Source organism: Motacilla alba, chromosome 1, assembly GCF_015832195.1.
Source record: "Motacilla alba alba isolate MOTALB_02 chromosome 1, Motacilla_alba_V1.0_pri, whole genome shotgun sequence".
NCBI lineage: Eukaryota > Metazoa > Chordata > Aves > Passeriformes > Motacillidae > Motacilla > Motacilla alba.
In genome coordinates this window covers 41,846,931-41,868,203 of record NC_052016.1, presented here as the reverse complement: position 1 = coordinate 41,868,203, position 21,273 = coordinate 41,846,931, and the positions used below count along the sequence as shown (strand labels likewise).

Genomic DNA, 21,273 nt, shown 5'->3' with positions numbered 1-21,273 from the left:
CATTGGAGGTAAATAAAGCAGAACTAAAGAATTATTTATTCCACACGCTAGTGTTAGCCACTTGTAATTACAAGAGTCAGTAGTGCCACAAATGCTTCAGAAAACTATTTTAACAAACCCTCCACAAGCTGTACCATCTAAGTACACACAATTCTACTTCCAGCACTTTGCCAACAGTGCATGTTCAGTATTAACAACTCTGTCTTCCCCTTTGCTTCTTTAAGAATCCTAATAAGCTATCAACAAGAACACAGTAAAAGCATTTTCAATTAAAAATTCTGTATGCTTACCTTTAAAGCTTTTAAGAGAGCCTGTTCTTCCTCTAACGCAGCTTGTTTTTCCCTTTCATCCACTTTTGTGAGGGACAGGCCAGTGCTTGCAAGAGAAGAGACTGCATTGGAAAGGGTGGTAGCCCTAAAGTAATTGGACAGGAGAAAAGCTGGCTGTTAACAGACAACACGTGATAGCAGCGTCTGAAGAACACTTCACTTGTATCCACCCAGTCTCCTTCTGAGTTCTCTGTAACATTGGCTTGAACTTACACTGCACAAGTGAAAAGTTTACATAAGATACATCATATGAAATGCAAAATTAAAAATACCCAAAAAACCTCAGTCTACTCTACTGGTTATTGGATTTTCTGCCTTAAATGCTTCGCCTCCAAACTGCTTCACAAAATTCACATTTGAAGCCTTTGCTCTTTTCCTGTTTGCCTAAAATGACATTATTTTTATGCACACAGCAATCTCCAATCATATGGGCTCCGTTTTCAAATTGTTGTTAATTTAACAGGCTTAGTAAAAAAATTATACATGCTTTTAATATATCCCAAAGGAAATTTATAATTTATCCTCATGTTTAACAGTATGCAAAAAGATTTAAAACAAATACTTAACTTTTAACAGAGTAACCTTACAAAAGAAAGTAAATATTCTAAAAAGTAGAGCCCTAACAAAATAGTGCCCTAGCAGTCACTGCCATAATGAACTCATAAAATATTACTGCCTCAGTTTTTGAACATGCAATAAATAAATGCTATTTAATGTTACAAATCTTACCCCCAAGATTATGCTTTGTTAAATTTAAACAATGAAATTTGTCATGTAGAGGGGACTTCTCTATATTTCCTGTTGTGTTTTGAAAAGCACTCACAATAATTTAATGCCTTATATCATATGCATTATGGCTTTCACTTTCAATTACTTTCAAAATTCATTCTTATTGTAAGGACTTCCTGGAAGCATTTCCCTGCTTTTGACAAAACAGGGATTAAAGCTGAGATGTAAAAGTCTAAGGACATGTATTTATTCATGTTATATACCTTGCAGAAGTGTAATTATTAACATAAAATTAACATTTGCAGGTAGTACGCCAAAGAAATTTAGTTTATCTTCAGAACTTCAGAATCAAATGTTAGAAGCGTAAGTAGGGATGCTAGAAGAGGCTCTTACAGGTCCTTAGATTCTAGTTCTGCTGACCTCGAAGAAGCTGTTTTAAGATATGCCAACTTGCTAATCATCATTATTGTTCATAAAATGCCTTTAAGGAAGCCTCCTCAAATCTTAAATGAAATTTAAAAAAAACTGATTTAACACTTGATTTGACAATTGTCCAAAAGGACAAGCATATAAGCACCTGCTTGCAGCTGTGGAATCTTTGATTTTCTTCCCCTCTAGAGAAGCTAAATGCTGTTCCAAAGCATCAAGAAGGCTACTCGGTGCCTGCAAAGAGAGACATTGGGAAATACATTTGAAGAAACCAATAGTTTAAATATTTTCTGAGAATGCAACTGTAGAACAATTGATACAACAGCTCTGAATACTTTTACCCCCTCTTGGCATTCTGTACATATTTAATGACTTCAAGTATAAGGTGATGTATTCTACTCACTGCATTATTCCATCACATTGATTTATCAGCAAGGACTGAAATAAGTCAAGAAATGTTAATTTTAACAGCTAGGAAACAGCAGGCAGATAATCAGAAGCACTCAGTGTTTTAAGAGACACTAAGAAGGAAATTGTGCCTGAAGTAATTTTTCTGTGCATGTTCTGCAAGCCTTCAAATTCAATAGGCATATAGCCAAAAGCCAGGCTGCTAAAAACCACAGCTTTGTAGTATCATGTAAGACTTTCATTATGTGACCTCACAGATACAAACTGTGTCTTCAAGCATGATGGAAATAAGGTTATCTTAAAATTCAATTAGAGAATGACAGAAAAGTTATAAATATTTTACAACAGGATCATTGAACATAAAAGCCAGGCTCTGACAGAGCTTGGATTTAATCACAAACTTAGAGATAATTTGGTGATAATGTATACAATAATGCCTGAGTGAGTACCATAATGGCATTTCTGATCATGCAACCCTAAAAATACACATACGTGCACTGACAAACACATAATAGGTTTATCTACCTGTGAGAGATCTGGTATGTCTCCTCTGTCAATTCCAACTTGCTGTAATAAAACAAATGAGCTTTAGAACCTGATTGCTTTTGTTGAAGGCAGAGATGCTCAGAAAGTAAACAACATTAACATGAAGTAATGCAAAAAGCACAAACCTGTTCAATATAAATTTTAAATCTCCAGAGTCTGTACTCCGTAATGGTAGGTTGTAATAAATTCTTGTTAAATGCATACACATTGAAGTAGGTGTGTTACACAGATATTTCAACAGATAGAACCTTAGAAACAAGAGAGTAAGAACCCAGTGTTTTATAACCTGAAGAAGTTTGCCTATCTCACAATTTACGTGGCAAACTCTCAGACCTACTGATACACAGGATATATTTGATGAAACAAAACATCAATGAAGTTTTTTAAAGAAACATTTTTCTAAAATGCAGATGAAATTTAGGATGTTTGCAGCAGGACATATATTGCTACAACAGAAAGATCAATACTCTCAACTTCAATTGATGGTCTTATCAGCTGAAGACAGTATCTCTGACAGAGACACTGTCAGGACAGACAGCAAGCCAAGCTTGAAGGCTTGTTATTTTGCCAAGAGAGATACAAATACCAAGGAAATAAAACCAAGAAGAGGAGCACACCTCAACTGAGGAATTCCATAATATTAGGACATCAATTCAGCAGTGCTCTAGAAACAAGAAGGCAACAGACTAAGCATTTTTTTTAAAACCCACAGACAAAACTTCTTGCAAGGTAATTGCTTTTCCCTCTATGAGCACACCTACAGCAAAAAATCTTGAAAAAATCCCGTGTTCATCTGTTTGTCTCAGTTGCTTATTTCTGAAGCTCTTATTTCATCTAAAACTTCTAGTAGAATTGTGGGTTTCAAACTAGAATACAGCTAGAATCATAGAAAGCAAATCACCATGAAGTTCCTTTGTTTGTTTAAAGCAAGCCTATTCTTTAAAGAAAGCTCTCAAATATTCCATAACCAAGGAAATTTAAAAATGCACATCGATACACTCCCCTCAAGTAAAAGATAAACAAATAAGCACTCCACAGTCAGGTTTTCCAATACAGTCCCCAAATGAACTAATCACTAGGGTAGAGATGAACAAGATGACCCTTGAGAGAATAGCAAGTAAGCAGGAAGGAAGAAGCACCTGCTTTATGATAAAATAAGCACTTTACAAGCTGTTTCAAATAAACAGCTAAGTTGACTGGCTTAAGTTTACCTCTGCAACTTTAAGGAACTCTGAGATCCGTGTCATTCTAGTGAGGAACTTCTTATATATATCAAGGCCTTCTTTGCATTGGTTCTTTTTCATATCAAAGTATTTTTCTAGAAACAGTAAGAATATTTGCATTAAATAAGAAATCAAGATTTGCAAAGGATATGCAAAGTAAAAGCATATAAACCAAGACAAACAGAAAATACCTGCAGATCTATTATTATAATAACTGCGGAAGTCACTATGCCTAACTTGCACCAAATGACAAAAGCTATGTCAAATGTGAGCTATTGGTTCCATGCATGCAATTACACTTTACCTTGCAGGTACTAAATACCACAAAAGCATAACCACCTTGAAAAGGACAATCAAGCTTAAGAACAGGTCACTCAAAGAAATGTAAATGCATCTTATTGGCAAGAAGAGCAAACAAACAAAGGGCAGTTTTATAATCTGGCAGTCAAATACTGTATTCTAGTGGCCAGATCTCAGGGAAGATTTTGATCCTCCCTGACAAACTGATGCCTCTTACTATGGTCTGGGGCAGTAAAGTACAACGAATTAGAAAAAAAACCATGCTGAAAGCAAGAGGGTCCCACTCCTCTTTCTAAAAGCCCTTTCAAGGCCTGTTTCTTCTTTTTTATTAAGCTTCACTCAAAGTGTAACTTGAAAGCAAGTCATATTACTTCTCACTGAGGAAAAGGAAGCTGACAGGGGCATCACACTGGAATGCTGACTGACTTCAGATTGTCCCTTACTGACTTATCCTGGATTTTAAATTTCATTTTGCAAGCATTGGGTAATGACAGCAATCAGGTAACTTCATCTAATCACAGCATACAACAAAATCAAGTAAGTCAACCGATTACTTTCAACTTAATTCTTTCCTAAATTTAGGAAAAGTCATCTTCAGTATGTGCAAGTGAAAGGGCCTCAACCTTGAATTTTTAATTCTCCTTAATATAGAAGATATGCTCTAGGAACATAAGACAACCAATCATGAAAACAAAGCAACATTGAAGTTTCAATAGCCAAGCAGTCACTGATGTCGTGACTGCAGATTTGCAACTGACCATAACTGATTCCTTTACTAGGAAACACAAACTGTTTCTTAAGAAAATCCCAACCAACATAAATATTATAATTCAGGTCTGCCATGCAGTTCAATAAGACAAAAAAAAAAAAAACCCAAACAAAACAAACAAACAAACAAAAAAAAACCCAATCCATACAAAAATCCCCAACAAAGCAGTGCAAGAAAAAAAAGTAGTTGAATAAAACCCTAGATGCATTTTGCTTTCAGATTTTACCTATCCCTGGGTACAAAGCAATGTCAAACGCAACTGCATAGACAAATACTGGAAATAACAGCAAAATTTGGATGTTTTACAGTAAGACTGTTTCAGTTTCTCAAGAGAGCAGCTCTTGTGAATCATTCACTGAGCTCCCCCCTCCAAGCTGAGCGTTGCAGAAAGCAGTTGTATTTACCCAAGAGGTTAATAATCCCTTCGTTATATGCTGCGAACAGTCTAATGGCATCTTTGAAGAGGAGCATGAAGGCAGCATTAATCACACCATTTGTAAGTTCATTGCTATTAACCTAGGAAGATCAGAGAAAAAGTTAATTGAACTGGATTGATCTCTTACTGGCAAACTTCTAGTTAATCTTCAGCACATTATCTCATGACAGGCTTTCCAATCATCTCACTGGCTGCTAGCAGAAAGCAGCACCATAACTAACCAACAGTTTCTCTCATCACAGAATTTAATCATTTTGGGAGACATTTTTGTTAACCAATGCTAATGTTAACTAAGATAACTAAAAGACAGAGGGCATAAATAATCAGCTTTTCAACAAACAAGCAATTCTTACATAAGGTACACAATAAAAACACAGTGATTTAGCACAAAGCATTCTCTCCAGTGAGCATTGTAACTATTTTTTCTGATTTCTTTGGGGTATACCAATAAACAAAATGATTTGTGCTCTTTAAGCTGTGCAGATAATATGGAACCAAGTGCAAGACGTTTAATCTTGACCTATTTTATGTGTTAATACAACAAATTGACAGTATGTTAGAAATGTACATGCTGCTAAACTTACATTAAAGTCAAGAAGTGCATCCATTTGATTTTGTATAATTGGTACAGTTTTTAAGAGTTTTTCTGTGCTCATTGTTCGCATCACTCCATCAGCCCTATTGTGAGGAAAAAAAAAAAAAAAAACAAAGAAAATTCTTCACATGAATTTTGAAGGCAATTGTTAGTAAGAAACAACAGAAAATATGTCAGGCCATCAGAGAAACCATTTAAGTCACACAAAGCCATCCTTGAGGTGTTTAGAAATGGTGACTAGCCGAAATATCCATAATAACTGCAGCACAGAAAGACAACTTATTTGGTCAAAATATTATTCCAAAATGAATTTTTGCTCCGAGAAAATGAAACTGATAGTGTTTAGAAATATAGAAGAGCTATGATGCATTGGGTAACAAAAAAAAAGCTCCAAAGATCATTTTTGAAGTAATTTTTAATGTATTCTTTTTCCAATCACCCAATTATTATTTTGTGTCAGTTTGGATTCTTTTCAACTTAAAGAGGTAAGAAAGAATAAAAAAATGCAGTAGTATGTTTTTCAAGTTTTTTCAGAAAGATTCTAGAGACTACATGGAATTTCCTTTCAATGGGTGACCACCAATATTTGGTTGTTTATTAACTTTTCAGATTGAATAGACTAAGATTGGCTGCACATTTGAAAAACCCATCAAATGAATACCAAAAATATCCAAGAAAAGTAACAGCTGAGGAAGAGACTAAATCCCCTCAGTGACATGAAACAACTGCTTTCTGTAAGACAAATCAGACAGCCTTGCAGTTCATCAGCATGCACAGAGCAACCAAATGCTTCCTGCAAGTGCAAATCTCATAGTGCATCTTCATAGAACAGTTTGTGGCTGTTCTCCAGGTTGGAAAGCAGTGGGGAGCATGCTGCTTCCAGCTCTGTACTTGTACTGTATATTTACTCCTAACAGCAAACAGTAAATGCAAGGAACTGAATGGGGCAGAGCATGGGTGTGAGGGCCTTGAGAAAAATGGAGTAGGCAGATTGCTGCCATCAGAACAGTTAGTCCTATTGGCTCACAGAAAGACCTCCAGGCACATGGTGCAGGTTAAATAACTCACCTCATTAGACCTAAAACACCTGATAAAACAATTGTGTATCTCTCTAGAGCAGCTGCAGCCACCTTACCACACACAGATCTTAAGTTTGGAAAACAGTGTTTTATGTTGCTGGCAATCCAAGCAACTCTAAAGGCAGAATGAGCAAAAGGAGCCCAGGCATCATCCTTTTACTCTATCATCACATTTCAAACCAAAATGGACTCTACAGTCTTAGCAAGGAGGCAGAAGGGATTTGGACAGTGTTCTGAGGCCCACTGCAAATGCCTTTACAACATTAATGCAAAATACCATTAACAGTCCATTACTACAATTAATTCATTCAATAGTATTAAATTCAGATTTCTGTGGATTAAACATTAAGTTGTTAGTTTCACTATAAATTCACCTATATGGATGATATAAGACACCCAAATCTAAAACTAGTATTATACTTTTAAACCTTAAAAAGCACCATATAAAAAGATAATGGACAAAAATGGAAAGACTTAACTGTGATTAGTACCTTCTCTCCAGTCTTCCCAAAGAAGAGCTCCAGATTAATTCCATCATTCACTATAACATGTAATTTACCAAACTACTGGTGCTCTGCACTGTGTTATTTTACATGTAAACAGGCACCTAGTGTCAAAATAACTCACTTCTCTTAAATGAGCGCACTTTCCAGGGAAAATTTGAATTCCTGTCCACCGACTCAGGATAGCATCTGCTGCAACGTACTATTCTAAGTACAAATTTACACTACCTTGAAAAGGTAGTAAACTTCACACAGATATTTTGTGACAAGAACAGAGAAACACCAGGAAGGACTGCAAGGAGTTTCACCTGTCATTTTAACCTTCCAGAGCTACAAGCACAAATAAATTGCATGGTCCTCTATATTACATAAAAGGCAAAGTATATAATCTATTGTGAAAGATTTGTTCAAACTTCCATTTTTTTATATAGACTTCCATGCAAACCATCTCTCATTCCTTTATATTAAACTGTTAATATTTAAAGATTAAAAATTACAACAACTGAAGTAAAAATTTTTTTGCAATATACATTATTGGGCAGTTGCGCCTTTGTGTGTCATGGGAGATATTCAAAGGAGAAAAGGAGTCATTATTGTCTGTATTAAGCCTGAGCTAACATCAATATTTTTTACTAGGATTACAGGACATAGGACAAAACCTCAAGATCAGTAGAACAAAATGCAGACCTTACCCTCTTTTTACTTTAGTGAAGTCAAAAGCCACTTGTCTATAGGAAACTGCCTTTTCATTCAAATACCTGCTATACCGCCTGATAAACGTTGACATGTCATAACCTAAAAAATAAGTTTCATGGGTTTAGTACTTACCTAATCAAAGAAAAGAATGTTATTCAAAACAAAGTGCAAAATATTAGCACAAGACAGCTCCACTGACTATGCAAAATTGTGCAAAAATATAATCTGAAAATAACTACGTACGTCATTGTATTCACCATGTAAATCAAACAGACAATACCACAAATATCTAGACAACCTCAACTATGTAGAAGTTTACACTTCACTTCCTAAGGAAATCACTTTCACAAGCAAAACAAAGTAATTTTTATGCAAGTTCTTTTATACTACAATAGAAATTACCATCAAAAAAATTAAGTGATGCATTCAAAAGGCATTCACATCATCTCCACAACACATTGTCTCATTTGCAAGTGAATAGAAAAAAAATGGCTTTGATGGAAACACAATGACAGAAATTCTCTGTTAAGATAGCAGTGATAGGAAATATTTTGATAACTGTCAATCTAAGAGTACAGACTAAGAAGATCTGTTCATAGTCTATGCTGAGACCACAGAAGTTAAAACTCAAAAAAAAGACAATTTGGTAGAGCCTTGGTTATAACTGAGAAGGTTTCTATCCTCAGGCAACCACTCTGGCTGCCTGTTCTAGTATGCATGTGGCAAAGATCAGAAGTATATAAGAAGCAGTAGACAAAGTAAGGAACCGAAAAAACAATGCCAGCTACAGGTGTGGTCAGAACTGCACTGAACTGCAGCATAACAGTTTGGAAGACTATTTCAGCTGAAAAATCTGAAGCAGAGAACACTTATTTGCCCACTGAATTAGTTTCAAAGACAAATGGAATGGTTCACAAAAAAGAAATTTTCAGTTTTTTTAGATATGGTTCTTGTCTCACTGACATGATGTATGTACATATGTTGCATTTTTTAAAAATTAATAACCAAAACTGCTTTACATATCTCTATAGAAATAAGAGGTATACTGAGATCCATTTGTCTAAGGAAGTCAGAAGCCTTTAAGTATGCATGTTAGAAAAGATGCAACATGGTCCTCCAGCAGACAGTTCCTGTCACACCACTAGAGCATTTTATTTAAGAAATGCAGCCTGGGGTGAAATGGACAGAAAGGTTACTTCCTAAATGACAGGGTTCATTAGAGTAACCAAGTTGTCTTTGCTGCTCCTCAGCACATTACTAACTTTTAATGCATAAAAGACACCTTACCTTGCAATCCACTTTTGTCTAGGAAATTGCTCAAATTAAACAATGTGTTTCTGGACGCCAGATACTGGATAAAACGCTAGATGAAAGAGAAAAAAATGAATACTTTTACTGTGTTACCAAGGAGAAGGAATTGCAGTAACAATACCAGAAACTTTTTATCCAGGTTACACAATTCTGCTTTTATGCCTTAAGACTGATTTGAAATCTGGAAACTATTACAAAACCAGCTAAGCTATCGAAGTAAACTAGTTAGTTTTTAGACATAAATTTGTGAAAAAATCCAAGTAGCATTTTGTATGAAGGCCTCATTTAGTCAGGGATTATTTTAAGCCAGAATATGGAACTCTGAACTTCTGAAAAAATCCCTTCAAATACATTCTCATTTTACATGCTCATAGTTGTTTCACTGACTTCAATTTTATAACAACTGATTTAATATTACTAATTAGCCAAGTCATCTTTGCTCAGCATACAATTGTAGTGGTACTTAGCTTAAATATAAAAGTAGGTGATGGAAATGTTAGTTTGCTTATAAATCAAATATCAAACATAACAATTCACATAAAACATTAAAAACTGGATCACAAAATTTCTAATTATATTTAATTACAAATTATGTTTCACAAGGTAAATGATGCTATTTTCATCTTGTAAAGACACGTTTCAGATTGTTGGCACAATTTAATAGGAAAAAAAATTGTACTAAGCTGCTACAAAACTAAGCCAATCATTCAGTTGCAAGAAACATTTTGACAAAAAACAAAACCAGTATTGATTAGTGTAACATGTACTACTTCATTACTTTCATTAGCATACATAGGTTACATAGAAAAAAGATTGGAGAAGAGTAAAGGCACTCAGTACCTAGATATAAAGGAATTAAGCCAAAGTTGGAGGCACCATCCCTGGAGGTATTTAAAAGACACACAGATGTGGCATCTGGGGATATGGGTTAGCGGTGGGCTTGGCAGTGCTGGGTTAGCAGCTGGACTTGATCTTAAAGGTCCTTTGCAATCTAAATGGTGCTAAAATCAGTTTGCACTCTCATTGTTAAAGTACTATTTCCAACGGTGAAAAATTTCATTTTGGGCAGCAATCTTACCCTCAATATGTCTGTAATATATTTGGCAAGCAAAATTTGTTTGTAAATTCTCTTCTTAATGGAAAGTATTTCAGACAGTGGTCCCACAAAATACTTTAATTGCTATGAACTATTTTGGTATCAGTTGAAAATTCATATGACTCAAAGTGCAAGGTGTATAGATTGAGTTTTGAAAAATGTCAATTATCCCAACGAAAAAGTTTAAGCTTGAAGCCAACAACAGAAGTTTGCCCTCTTGTGGCTTAGTTAGTTTCACAGGATAGATGTTCACCCAGACCAGCAATAAACTGCAAGTTAAACCAGTATATGTTTAAAAACTTAACCTCCCCCTCCAACATACACAAGTCAGAGGAAGCAGTTCCTCTGAATGCAAACTCAAATGAAAAATTTTGGTAATTTGCTAAAACTATCTCAATTCCAAAGTTCATATAGCTTACCTTATTCTAGTAAAAAGGAATGTTTACAAACATTTTATAAGAAAGCCTTAGAAACATAATTTTTTTTTGTTTTTTTAAAGGCAAAACATTCAAGCTGCTGCTATGCTTGGCTTGGCATTCTAAACAATAAGACCCCATAGGAATTAAAATCGTGAGACAAAACAGGTTTATTCCTTTTTGTGTAACTTGGAGTTCTGTTTGTTAAACTGTTCAACTGTTAACAGTTTGGTGTTATTTCACCCTGTCCTAGGGTGACCCTCAAAGCCAACTCAAAGGCACACATTTGTTTTCATTGTAAAAGATTAGGGTGTGATGGTAGAAATTACTTTAAAATTAAGTTATCTACGAGAAAAGACCAGAGGGTAAGCTACAGCATGAAGGCAAAAATGCTTCCATTTTCAGCTTGTAGAATCCCACGCGAGTTAGTTTTTCTTGGGTTTTTTTCTTTCATCATTAGAATATGAACATAGGAAAAAAGTACCCTCAGCATTTGGGACATTTACTTTTTACATTAAAATTGCACACTTTGAAGTAGAAACAACAGAAACAAACAAAGTGAGGCCTGTGTTCATTCAGAGTAGGATCCAAAAAGGCAAACCTGAAGGTCGTCTTACAAAAAGAATTACTGGATGCATTTAGGTGGTATTTTCAGGAATGAGGGACTGCAACTCTTCTCAAAATAATACATCGTTTTTGTATTACCTCATTTCCATACACCATTAGATGATGGGTTGTGATAAGAGATTTGAAGACCACTACCCAGCTACTGTTGGTAGTTCTTTCAAATAAACTATCTGCCAGTTGTGGGATGTTCACATTCATCTCATTCGTGCACTGGATTAAATCTGCAATACAAAAATTTCTGTTGTTATTATCACTTCTGTAAAGGAAGATCAATAATGCTCCCCCAAAAAATCAGTACGTTCATTTTATGTAGTAATATTTTTGATGAAAACTGAGAGGCTTTCAAGCAAAATAAATATCAAAAAGCAGCATAGCTCTGGTCTATCAGAACGTAATAATACAAAGCTCATTCTGCCCACTGCCAAGATTCAACTGCTTTTGCAGCTGCCTTAGAAGGCCCTGGAATAGAAGTACCATAATGACTTACACTACTTCTGCCTAACAACTCTCAGCCTTCAAACACCTAAAGCATTAAATAGCAAAATAATTATTACACGGTACCTTTAATTAAGTTTTACTGGAAGATTATGACTAGAATTAACTGTAATCTCAGATTTCTGGCCTCTTATTGGATCAGCAAATACTCTCCAGCGCCGGTTCAAAGTGAGTAATAAAATATTCAAATACTACTTAGTCTTGATACAATGCAATCAACACCTTCAAAAGGGCAGAGGAAATGTTGAGTGGAAAAAAGAGCCTCTAGCAACAATGCCAGAAGCTGACAGATTAATTTAGTTCAAAGTTGGATCATTAACCAAAAAGATGGTTAGGAGCACAAGACTTGAGGTTGGCTAGTTAAAACAAAGCTTTCCAATCTCTGTTCAGCCTGGACTACTGTCTCACCTGTGTAAACATGTCTCACCATTCAGTAACTTATTTCCAAAGGCTGATGAAGGAAGAGATGACTTAAGATCATGACACCATGTTGACAAATACAACAGAAACAGCTATAATACAGCTTGTTATGATTTAATACGAAGCTTAATGCAACATAGTAGCAATTAAATTTTTCTATTATTAGCACTCCAAAAATAAATTTTCAGCAATTTTCACTCAAACTAACAGCCCTGCCAAGGGCTATGGGTCAATAAAAATCAAGACTTCAGAATGTCCTATGCCCTCTTGTCTAAGGACTACCAACGCATACTGGAAACACTCATTTAATCTGAAGGCAAACATTTCACTTTTGAAGACAGTTTTATATCTTATTATGAACAATCATCCACCTTGAAGGAGTCCTGAAAGACAGGACCTTCCTTCAGCCAGAGCAGCAGGCAAGCACAGCTACCACACACTCTGAACTAATACGGTCAGAACTGAAAAAGCTGCTATTTACATGTTTAAATATTAAAGGAATCAAGCAGGAAATGATTTCCACATTCATAAATGTAATTAGATGGAGAGATAAACATTCTTTTATCTACAAGTAAAATTGTGATGACTACAGGCATTCATGACCTCATTTTTAAGTCACGATTATCTATTGCTGGATGATGATCTGGGGCTGTTAAGACAATGCCAGGATATTACTCAGCAAGAGGTGTGCTCTGAACTGGATCATCAAAACCAAGCCCTGCAGCTTCTTCACCTTCAGGTCTTCCCTCCTAAATAATAACACAAGCAGTTTTGTGCAAGGCTATCTGGCAGGAACATAAATTAAATACAAAGGTACACAAATCACCGGATGTCAAGTCATATGTTTTGGCATAAGAGATGCAAGTGCATATTAGAAAGTGAGAATTTCTATTCTTAAATGCAACATTTGCCAGAAAATCAACAGTAATTAAAAAATACAAAAGAAGAGGTGGCACTTGAAAATTCACTATCTAAAAACATTTAAAAACCCCCACCCCAAATAAAAACCCAGGGTAGATGATATTTTGTGCTGGGAGAAATGGTTTCTGAAATGCCACTGAACTTTGAAATCATTATGTGTTGCAGTGTACAAAAGAAAATGGGCTCTGTAACCCTGAGAAAATCATCCCTCACAGGACTGATGAGCGTTTCTGTGAAAAGCATATGAATGAACCTCGGGGAGGGGGGGGGCAGAGGGAGAGATTTCAAGCACATTATGAGGAACCAGTGACCAGCTGGGAGAAAACACAGGCAAGAAGCGAAGTACAGAGGCAACTCCAGCCTTCAGTGGAAGTAAATTTGCAAATGCAAACACAGGAGTCACTACAATACTACAGTTACTACAAGCTAAATTTAGTAAAACATGAAATTTCTCTCTCCAAAATACTGATTGAACAGATGCACAACAATCTGGTATGTATTAATACCTCAAAGTACCTACACCACACACATCTCAGAAAAGTTGCATCTCTGAAATTTCTTTTCAAAGTATTTTCATGAGCAATGCTAAATAGGTAAAGAAATATTTGCAGAGTTACACCCAAATTAGAACAGCAATTTTTGTACTAACTATACTATAAGCAGCATAGTACAGACAGCAGAAGATGGTATCCTTCATCCCACACTCCTGCACTACATCCCACACTGCATATACAGTGTTCTTATTTATCCTATTCCCACAAACACCCTTCATTAAAGGAGAGGAACAAATATATACTTATTTTCACATCCTACGCTTAACAAAACTTGTCTCACACCCACCTATGAAAATACTAGCTATGTGTTTGGAAACCTAAGGGCCCCAAAGCAACATATCTCTAGACTGCTTACTGGAAATGCGACGAGCAATACCACAGGCAGGTGCATAACCAAAGGGTACAGCACTAAGTGGAACAGCTTTCATCTTAGAGCAAAAATAGAAACAAACAAAATAATCAAGAAAACAAAGGATAACCCTTGGTGAAAGAGTGATGCCTGTTTCATTGATCATCTTGTCATGGGAGTCAAGGAGAAAGATTTAAGTTATTCCCATCAATACTACAGAAAGGAAAATCACTCTATGTGTCAACCATCTGCATTAAGGCCCAGAATACCTCACAGCAGAAAAAGAAATACTCTCCTGGGAAATAAGCCACCTAAAATCATAGAATTCTGCAATTCTGTTAAAACTGTGATAGCATGAGACACAAAGCATACAGGTGTTAGATAACAAATATCATTCCTTGTTTCAAAGAAGGCAGCAATTAGCAACAAGAATCTTAAGCTTGCAACTGGCTGGGAGACTTTCATGAGGGAAGCTTAGACAGCAACAAATGCACAGTCATATCCATGGATGTGGCTGGGCACAACCAAGGGAAAGGCTACCAGGCTGCCCAGGGTGTAAAGCACACAATGCATAAGAAGTGGTTGAAGAAGTGGGTTTATTCCACCAGCAAAGCAGAAGGCTGGAAGCAGAGAGGGGGAATATAAAAGCTACCTTCAATCAAGTATTTCTTGGAGGTTCACAGAAAAAGGATGAAAATCAAAAGAAAATGGTCAGGCACCAAAACCTGTAAACAGCCAGATTTGTTTATGTTCAGCATGGTTTAAAAGCTGGGGTTCATTACAAAACCTGAGATCCCTTCCAATCTACAGCCATTTACAAATCTATGCAATAACTACAGAAAGAGCAAATAAAGGCAGGCAAAAACAGAGAGGTGACTTATTAAGTAAGTTGAAGTCAGAAAGAGTAGTCCAACAAGTATTCCTAAGATCAAAAACCTTAAACCTATGTAAGTGATTGACAAAACATGTTTTGAGAACACCACTTACCTACCTACAGTATCAAATTTCGGGAGAGGTTTCAGAGGCAAAACTAGATTTTCCAAGAAAACACTTGTAGCTTGTTTTTAAATAGTGTTTAGATTTTATTTTTGTTATAACAGTTAAAGCTTTCACTACCAAGTGACTTTCACATAGTTTAGTTCTGTTTGGGTCTTTTTCCACCAAAGCAAGGGTTTTGCAAGGAATCATAACAAAGGTCTGGCCAACAGACATTTCAGCAGCACTTGAAGATTTGCAACTGCACCTGTACCAAAGCAAGCATATTGCCTAACTCTGTTTGAGTTAACTACTGCAAAACATACAGTACAATACTCAGGCTAAGAAAAATAATACACTCACAACTCCCAACCAAGAGTTCTACAGCCTTTCAACCGTTCAGCCTTCATTACAGGCAAGAGCCAAGTGATTCATTGCCTTATGCTATTCATAGTTAGCAGGTGAAAGAAGTATAAAGGTGTGAAGCAGAGTAAAAGCAGAGCAAGACTGAAGATTCCTACACAAGAACGAAGCAGCAACCACCTACACAAAGCAGCGACTACAAGGCTCTGATGATAAAGTATGCTGTCTACTCCACACTAGGCATGTAAATGTGGATTAGCCAACCCATGGTAAGAGATCATGAGTCTTGACCCATGGCAAACATGAGGAAGTCAGGCTGGATAATAAAGCATCAAAGGCATCTGTCCCAAATTACCCAGAGAACGCATGTGCTTTCAGCATGTGCCTGTGACCTAACTCCTTGTGCAGCACCTCGTTCTGCACCAGGCAGCCTGCTAAGACAAAATTATAAAAAACTGGTTTCCTTCCCCACAAAAAAAAAAAAAAAACAAAAAAACCACAAGGTATTCTGAATGAGTCTTTATGATTTCTTTTCCCAGAATCTTACTCGTATGAATTCACAGTAAGATTATAAAGAACCAGGCTGAGAATAGCTTTCGTTAACGGTTTTAGTTTCAGACAGTTTCAGTTTACCGTGTCATTTGTGGTAACTTGACAAGCAGACTGAACGTAAGCCAGATTTACATACTCCATGTACATGCAGTACCTGATTATTTCCAATGGTTTACCTGTATCTCTCATTTTGAACAATATTTTTTTCTGTAAGTATCAGTCTGAAAATATTTACAAGAGTAAGATCTTCCAGGCCAGAAAATGTGCCCCACACCCCAGTTACCTCAAAACAGGTCAAGCAACTGTGACAGATATCCATCATGTTAGCTATTGCTTTTTCATCTTTTACACCACAGACACTACCTAGAATAAGCAAGTAATTGGTTATACTCTGCAAGTTATTGGTAGTTGTGCCATTTAAAAAATATATATATAATGGGAGAGACAGTATCCATTCAGTGAGCAATTGAACTATTGATCATCCAACATGAGTAGGCAGTTAGTGCCAAGAGCTAAACACATTACATTCTTCAGTTAAAAAGTACAAGAATAATAAAAGAATATTTAAATACATATTGGTGGATCCAAAGCACAAGCTATCATCGGATCGCGTTTCTCAAGTGGTAAACTTAAATTTTAAGTCAACATAGCAAACTTGTTTTTTTGTTGTTTTTTTTTTAACACAAAAGGAAATAGAAACCATTTATTCCATGAAATAATGTTCACACAACTTATGCCCACACGGAGGAGTTTCAACAGAATACAATTAATTTAGTAACCTTTCAAACTGAAAAGAAAAACATACTAGTGACTGACACTCTATTCATGAGGGAACACTTGTGGCTACTCACAATGCTGGAGTACAGGACAGTGTCTATCTTTAAGATAATTTTATTTAAGAGTGTGCATCTGCTTATGATCAATTCCTCTTTTACCCAAAGCCATACAAAAAGATTCTTAGGTTAGAACAAAAGATTTAATAATTATTGATATAGGGCTATTTTGTTTTCCTCTAAGGGACCATTTTCTCAACAAGACAAAACCTTCAAAGCTGACACACTTTCATTTTATCATTATTTTGGAAAAGAGTGGGAAAAATGTTGGTGTCTCAACCCAAATGTTGAAACAAAAATAAAGTACTAATGGAAAAAAACATGGTTATCTACACTGTCAATACTCAAGTTAAATTCCTTTCCTGGCTGCCTAGATTTCAATTCCTATAATGATTTTCAAATTATACTAGTTTCCTCTATGCCAGGGTCTCATTTTCTTCTTGTTCTACACAAATATTTGATCACTGGAACAGAGCTGCTCCCTCATTTGGTCAGCAATCTTAATCAAAATGCAACTGGCTGAATCTAAAAGTCGATTAAACAGCTAAAACATTTCCAAAGGATAGGTGAGAAAGCAGCAATGCGACCATTTCCCACACAATGGCATACCGTGTAGCAGCAGTTAACACTGACAACTTCAGGAATTTGGTGAAAAATTTCAAATATCAGAAGTCAGCAAGTTCACATCAGATTGGTTAATGATATGAAAAATGGCTGGTTTTACGCCATTGAGAAGTCATCTACTAGACAATAAATTCCTTCCTTTGATTTTTTGTTAGGAATACAGTTACAGCAAGCTTTTACTATTTCTAAACAAATTTTATAGGTTTAAGACCAATATTCGCCTGCCTACCCCTAAAGAGCTCATGATCTATATGGCGCCGTAGATTTTAAATAGTCCTGTTACAGGTTCTGGGAAAGCACACATGCCTGACACATCTTTCCTTCCCAGAAGGACATTGAGAAAGTTTCACAAGAGGGGGAAAATATGGGTTATGGAGAAGGGGGGGGGGGGGGGGTGTGGAATTAAAGAAATAAGCATGTTCCAATTACATTACTAATGTAACATTTGTCAGAGATCTTAAATGATGGAGAAACTGAATTTAGCAGGAACAAAGTTTTTCGTGGTCCATTTTTATTTATAACTAGAAATGTCTTTTTAACCAGAGTGGTTTGCATGAAATATAACATAAAATATTAGAAATAACTAACATCTGTATATTACATATTCTTCCCAGTTGCTTTTTTTTTTCCTCAAATTTCTATAACAGATCATCTTTCTTCCTTGAATAATTGGCAAGTCAAGGTAGTCCCTTATTTTCAAAACTTCAATAAAAAGTATCAAGTAGAGTTTTTCAACTGGCCACAGATGACAACAGATCTTTTGGATTATGGAGGTTATTTTTTCTATTCACCTTGACACAATGACTGTGAATAGTGTGCTCTAATTTTATCCAGTTAAAAAATTAACAAAATTGAAATGACTTCACAAATACATAGCAGTTTTATTCTAGCAAAGTGCTTTGAAAACATTTCTAGAACATATATAGACAGGGTTCTCTAATATTTAAATACTTGGAGGACTTAACTGTGCCATGAAAGGACACTTATAAAAACTTCAAGAAATCACAAACACAAAAATAAGAACAAAAGGAAAAGGTTTTCTGTAAAATCTATAATTAAAATCTACTTCTACAGATTAACAGTTCTGATAACTACAAACCCTGACACATTCAGACCTGATTCTACACATTCCAACTGACATTTTAAAAGTAGATAACTTAATGTAAGCATATGGTAACTTTCTAAATAATTTCCCACTTCTTCCACAGGTGATGTCCTTATTTAAACATGGGAAATAGGATTAGAATGCTCCTGGATGTAAAAAGGTACTTTCATTACAGAACAAAGCAATTTGTCTAAAAATAACACTCAGAATATTTCTGAACATTAATGCAAACAGATAAAATTGTAATTTTTAAACACTTGATTTCTTCCTCAAAACAATACATTTGTGACCAAAAATTAAGCTTGTGCAAAACCAAGGATACCCCAAATGACATACTGGAGTGATCAAATGAAACATAGTGATGGTAAATTTCATTCTCAGCCACTCACTAAAGAACATGTAATCTGCTGAATTTAATCTGAAGAATATTATATAACAAGCATGTACTTGAAAACTGAGTTAATACTTCAGTATTTTCCTAATTAACAGAAAATACTCGCATTTGCAGTTTAAAACAACATATGCCATAAACACTACTTGTTCTAAATTTACATTTGTTTATCTTCTGAATAAACCCATTTGTTCTAAACCACTTTACTAGAAATAGTTTACTACATCAGATTGCCTCATGGCTTCACCAAAGTCCCCTTGAGAAAGTGGACAAGGAAATCTGGACCGCACATTTTTAAATTAAGAATAAAAATTTCCACTGAGAATTATTTCTCTGCATATAAACAGCATCCTAACAGCTACATGCACTGACTCAGGAAACAATTTATGGAAGAGCTAAAGAAATCTGAGAAGTCTCATTCTATTCTGAGCTTTCCATGTTTAAAAAGAACTATGATTTAATCTAATTTATATTAGATAAGCAGGACAAAAAATGCAAAAAAAAAAAGATTTATTATAATGTTGAATAACTTGCTCTATAGCCACAGGTTTATATTTTCATTTCATCAAGCTACATCTTGCCTTTTTCTTCCAATTTAAATGAGACTATCATGTTCTCTCTCCTACTTAAAACCACTGTTTCTAATTGGAATTCTTAGAAATTACTTTAAATCTCTATCAGTAACCCTGTGAACTCAGCATTACTGCCTCAGGAATCTTTTAACTCTACATTTTTCTCACATGGCAACACTTCGAGCAACTTACTACTTCTGTATGAGAAGTGCAAAAACTAATTAATATACTCTCTGCAAAAAATAGCATAAAAGTTTGTTCAGGTGAACAACTGGTTTCAATGAAGAATTCTCTGAAAAACATTAGTAGTGTCTACCAAAACTCCTCAACAAACAAAGCATCAGCGAATGAAACAGCAAAAGAAATTAAAAATAAGGGAAGAACAACTCAAACCATTATGTACACAATTTCCCTTTTTCTTTACTTTACCTTAATTCCTAAATACTGGAAGATACCACATTACCACATAATTTAATATTCATAATTATAACTCAAACTTCTTCAGTTACAAATATTGTGGAAATGACAAGTGTTGCTATGTTACTTTTGGAGAATTGATTTCTCAGGACAGACTTGAACATCGCATTGGTCTAAACTTGCCAAGTACCCCCATCACATTTTAAAGAATAACATGAAAATACTGCTAAATATTGCCTCAACAGCTCCAGCCACATATTGTAAATATAACAGTCTCATTTCAAATACATTCAAGCTGAACACAAACCACAGCTTAACTCACCTAGATCTTCATCCAAGTTTAACACATGGTAGAAGTTCATTATTTTAGACCAACACAAGTGTATAAGATATATATGACAACTCATGACAAATCTGGGTGGTCCCATTCCTGTCTCTACCTGTCAACATTCACACACTTCCGTTGCTTATGTTATGTCAGCCCTAGTGTACTTCTCTGAACGATACTAACTTCTAATGAGAGAAAAAAAAAACAAAAACACAAAAACCCTTGATCTCAGTAGTGTTGGATGGGATAACAGGGATGACACATGAGGTGACACAACACAGGCACAGTTTTTTCATTACCCGACCAGATAAAAAACAGCTCACAAAAGACCAAAACAGGTGAAAGCCACAACAAGAAAAGGAGATGATGACATGCAAAGGTAAGAAGAATGAGAGGAAAAAGTGAAGTGGACAAGTCCTTCCACTTTTGGCACCAGCGAGTGACTGCTACTCAACCACTAAAGTCATCCTCTGTTCTTCCAAGATGTCTGCCTTGGCCTTCAGTGGTTACTGTACATCTCTACAGTTCCAAGTTTTCTTACATTAATATTGCAAAGTCTGATGTTCTGGTGCAGATTAAAAAAGAAATTCCCTTTGTACTTCTCAGTGGAGACTGAATACTGAATACCCATATTCACCATAAAAATTTCAACACAAGGGAAAAGCTACTATTTTCTTGCTTAATAAAATAAATAATTTTCTTTCAATGTTTTCTAAATTTTCAGATTTCTTAATTCATCTGACCTTGTCTCGATCCTCTACAGTTTCACTGATTTATACAAATAAATATACACACAAATACATATATATGAATACATATATTTATTTACATATATAGTTAAATATAGTGTCCCAGCTGGATAATGGAAATTGTTTCCTTCTA

At 35.4% G+C, this 21,273-nt stretch overlaps 1 protein-coding gene across 11 annotated transcripts in view; it reads right to left on the bottom strand.

The window, feature by feature from the left end:
• The window catches only part of PICALM (phosphatidylinositol binding clathrin assembly protein), a 65,958-nt gene that overhangs the window by 28,819 nt on the left and 15,866 nt on the right, over positions 1–21,273 (bottom strand). For all 11 annotated transcript variants that reach the window (XM_038127094.1, XM_038127103.1, XM_038127112.1 and 8 more), the window contains exons 2-10: positions 11,571–11,713; positions 9,330–9,405; positions 8,039–8,141; positions 5,754–5,847; positions 5,138–5,249; positions 3,653–3,759; positions 2,421–2,462; positions 1,636–1,721; positions 291–414 (exon numbers count right to left, since the gene is read on the bottom strand). In XM_038127094.1, coding sequence (XP_037983022.1) covers positions 291–414; positions 1,636–1,721; positions 2,421–2,462; positions 3,653–3,759; positions 5,138–5,249; positions 5,754–5,847; positions 8,039–8,141; positions 9,330–9,405; positions 11,571–11,713 — 887 coding nt within the window. The remainder of the gene's footprint in view (positions 1–290; positions 415–1,635; positions 1,722–2,420; positions 2,463–3,652; positions 3,760–5,137; positions 5,250–5,753; positions 5,848–8,038; positions 8,142–9,329; positions 9,406–11,570; positions 11,714–21,273) is intronic.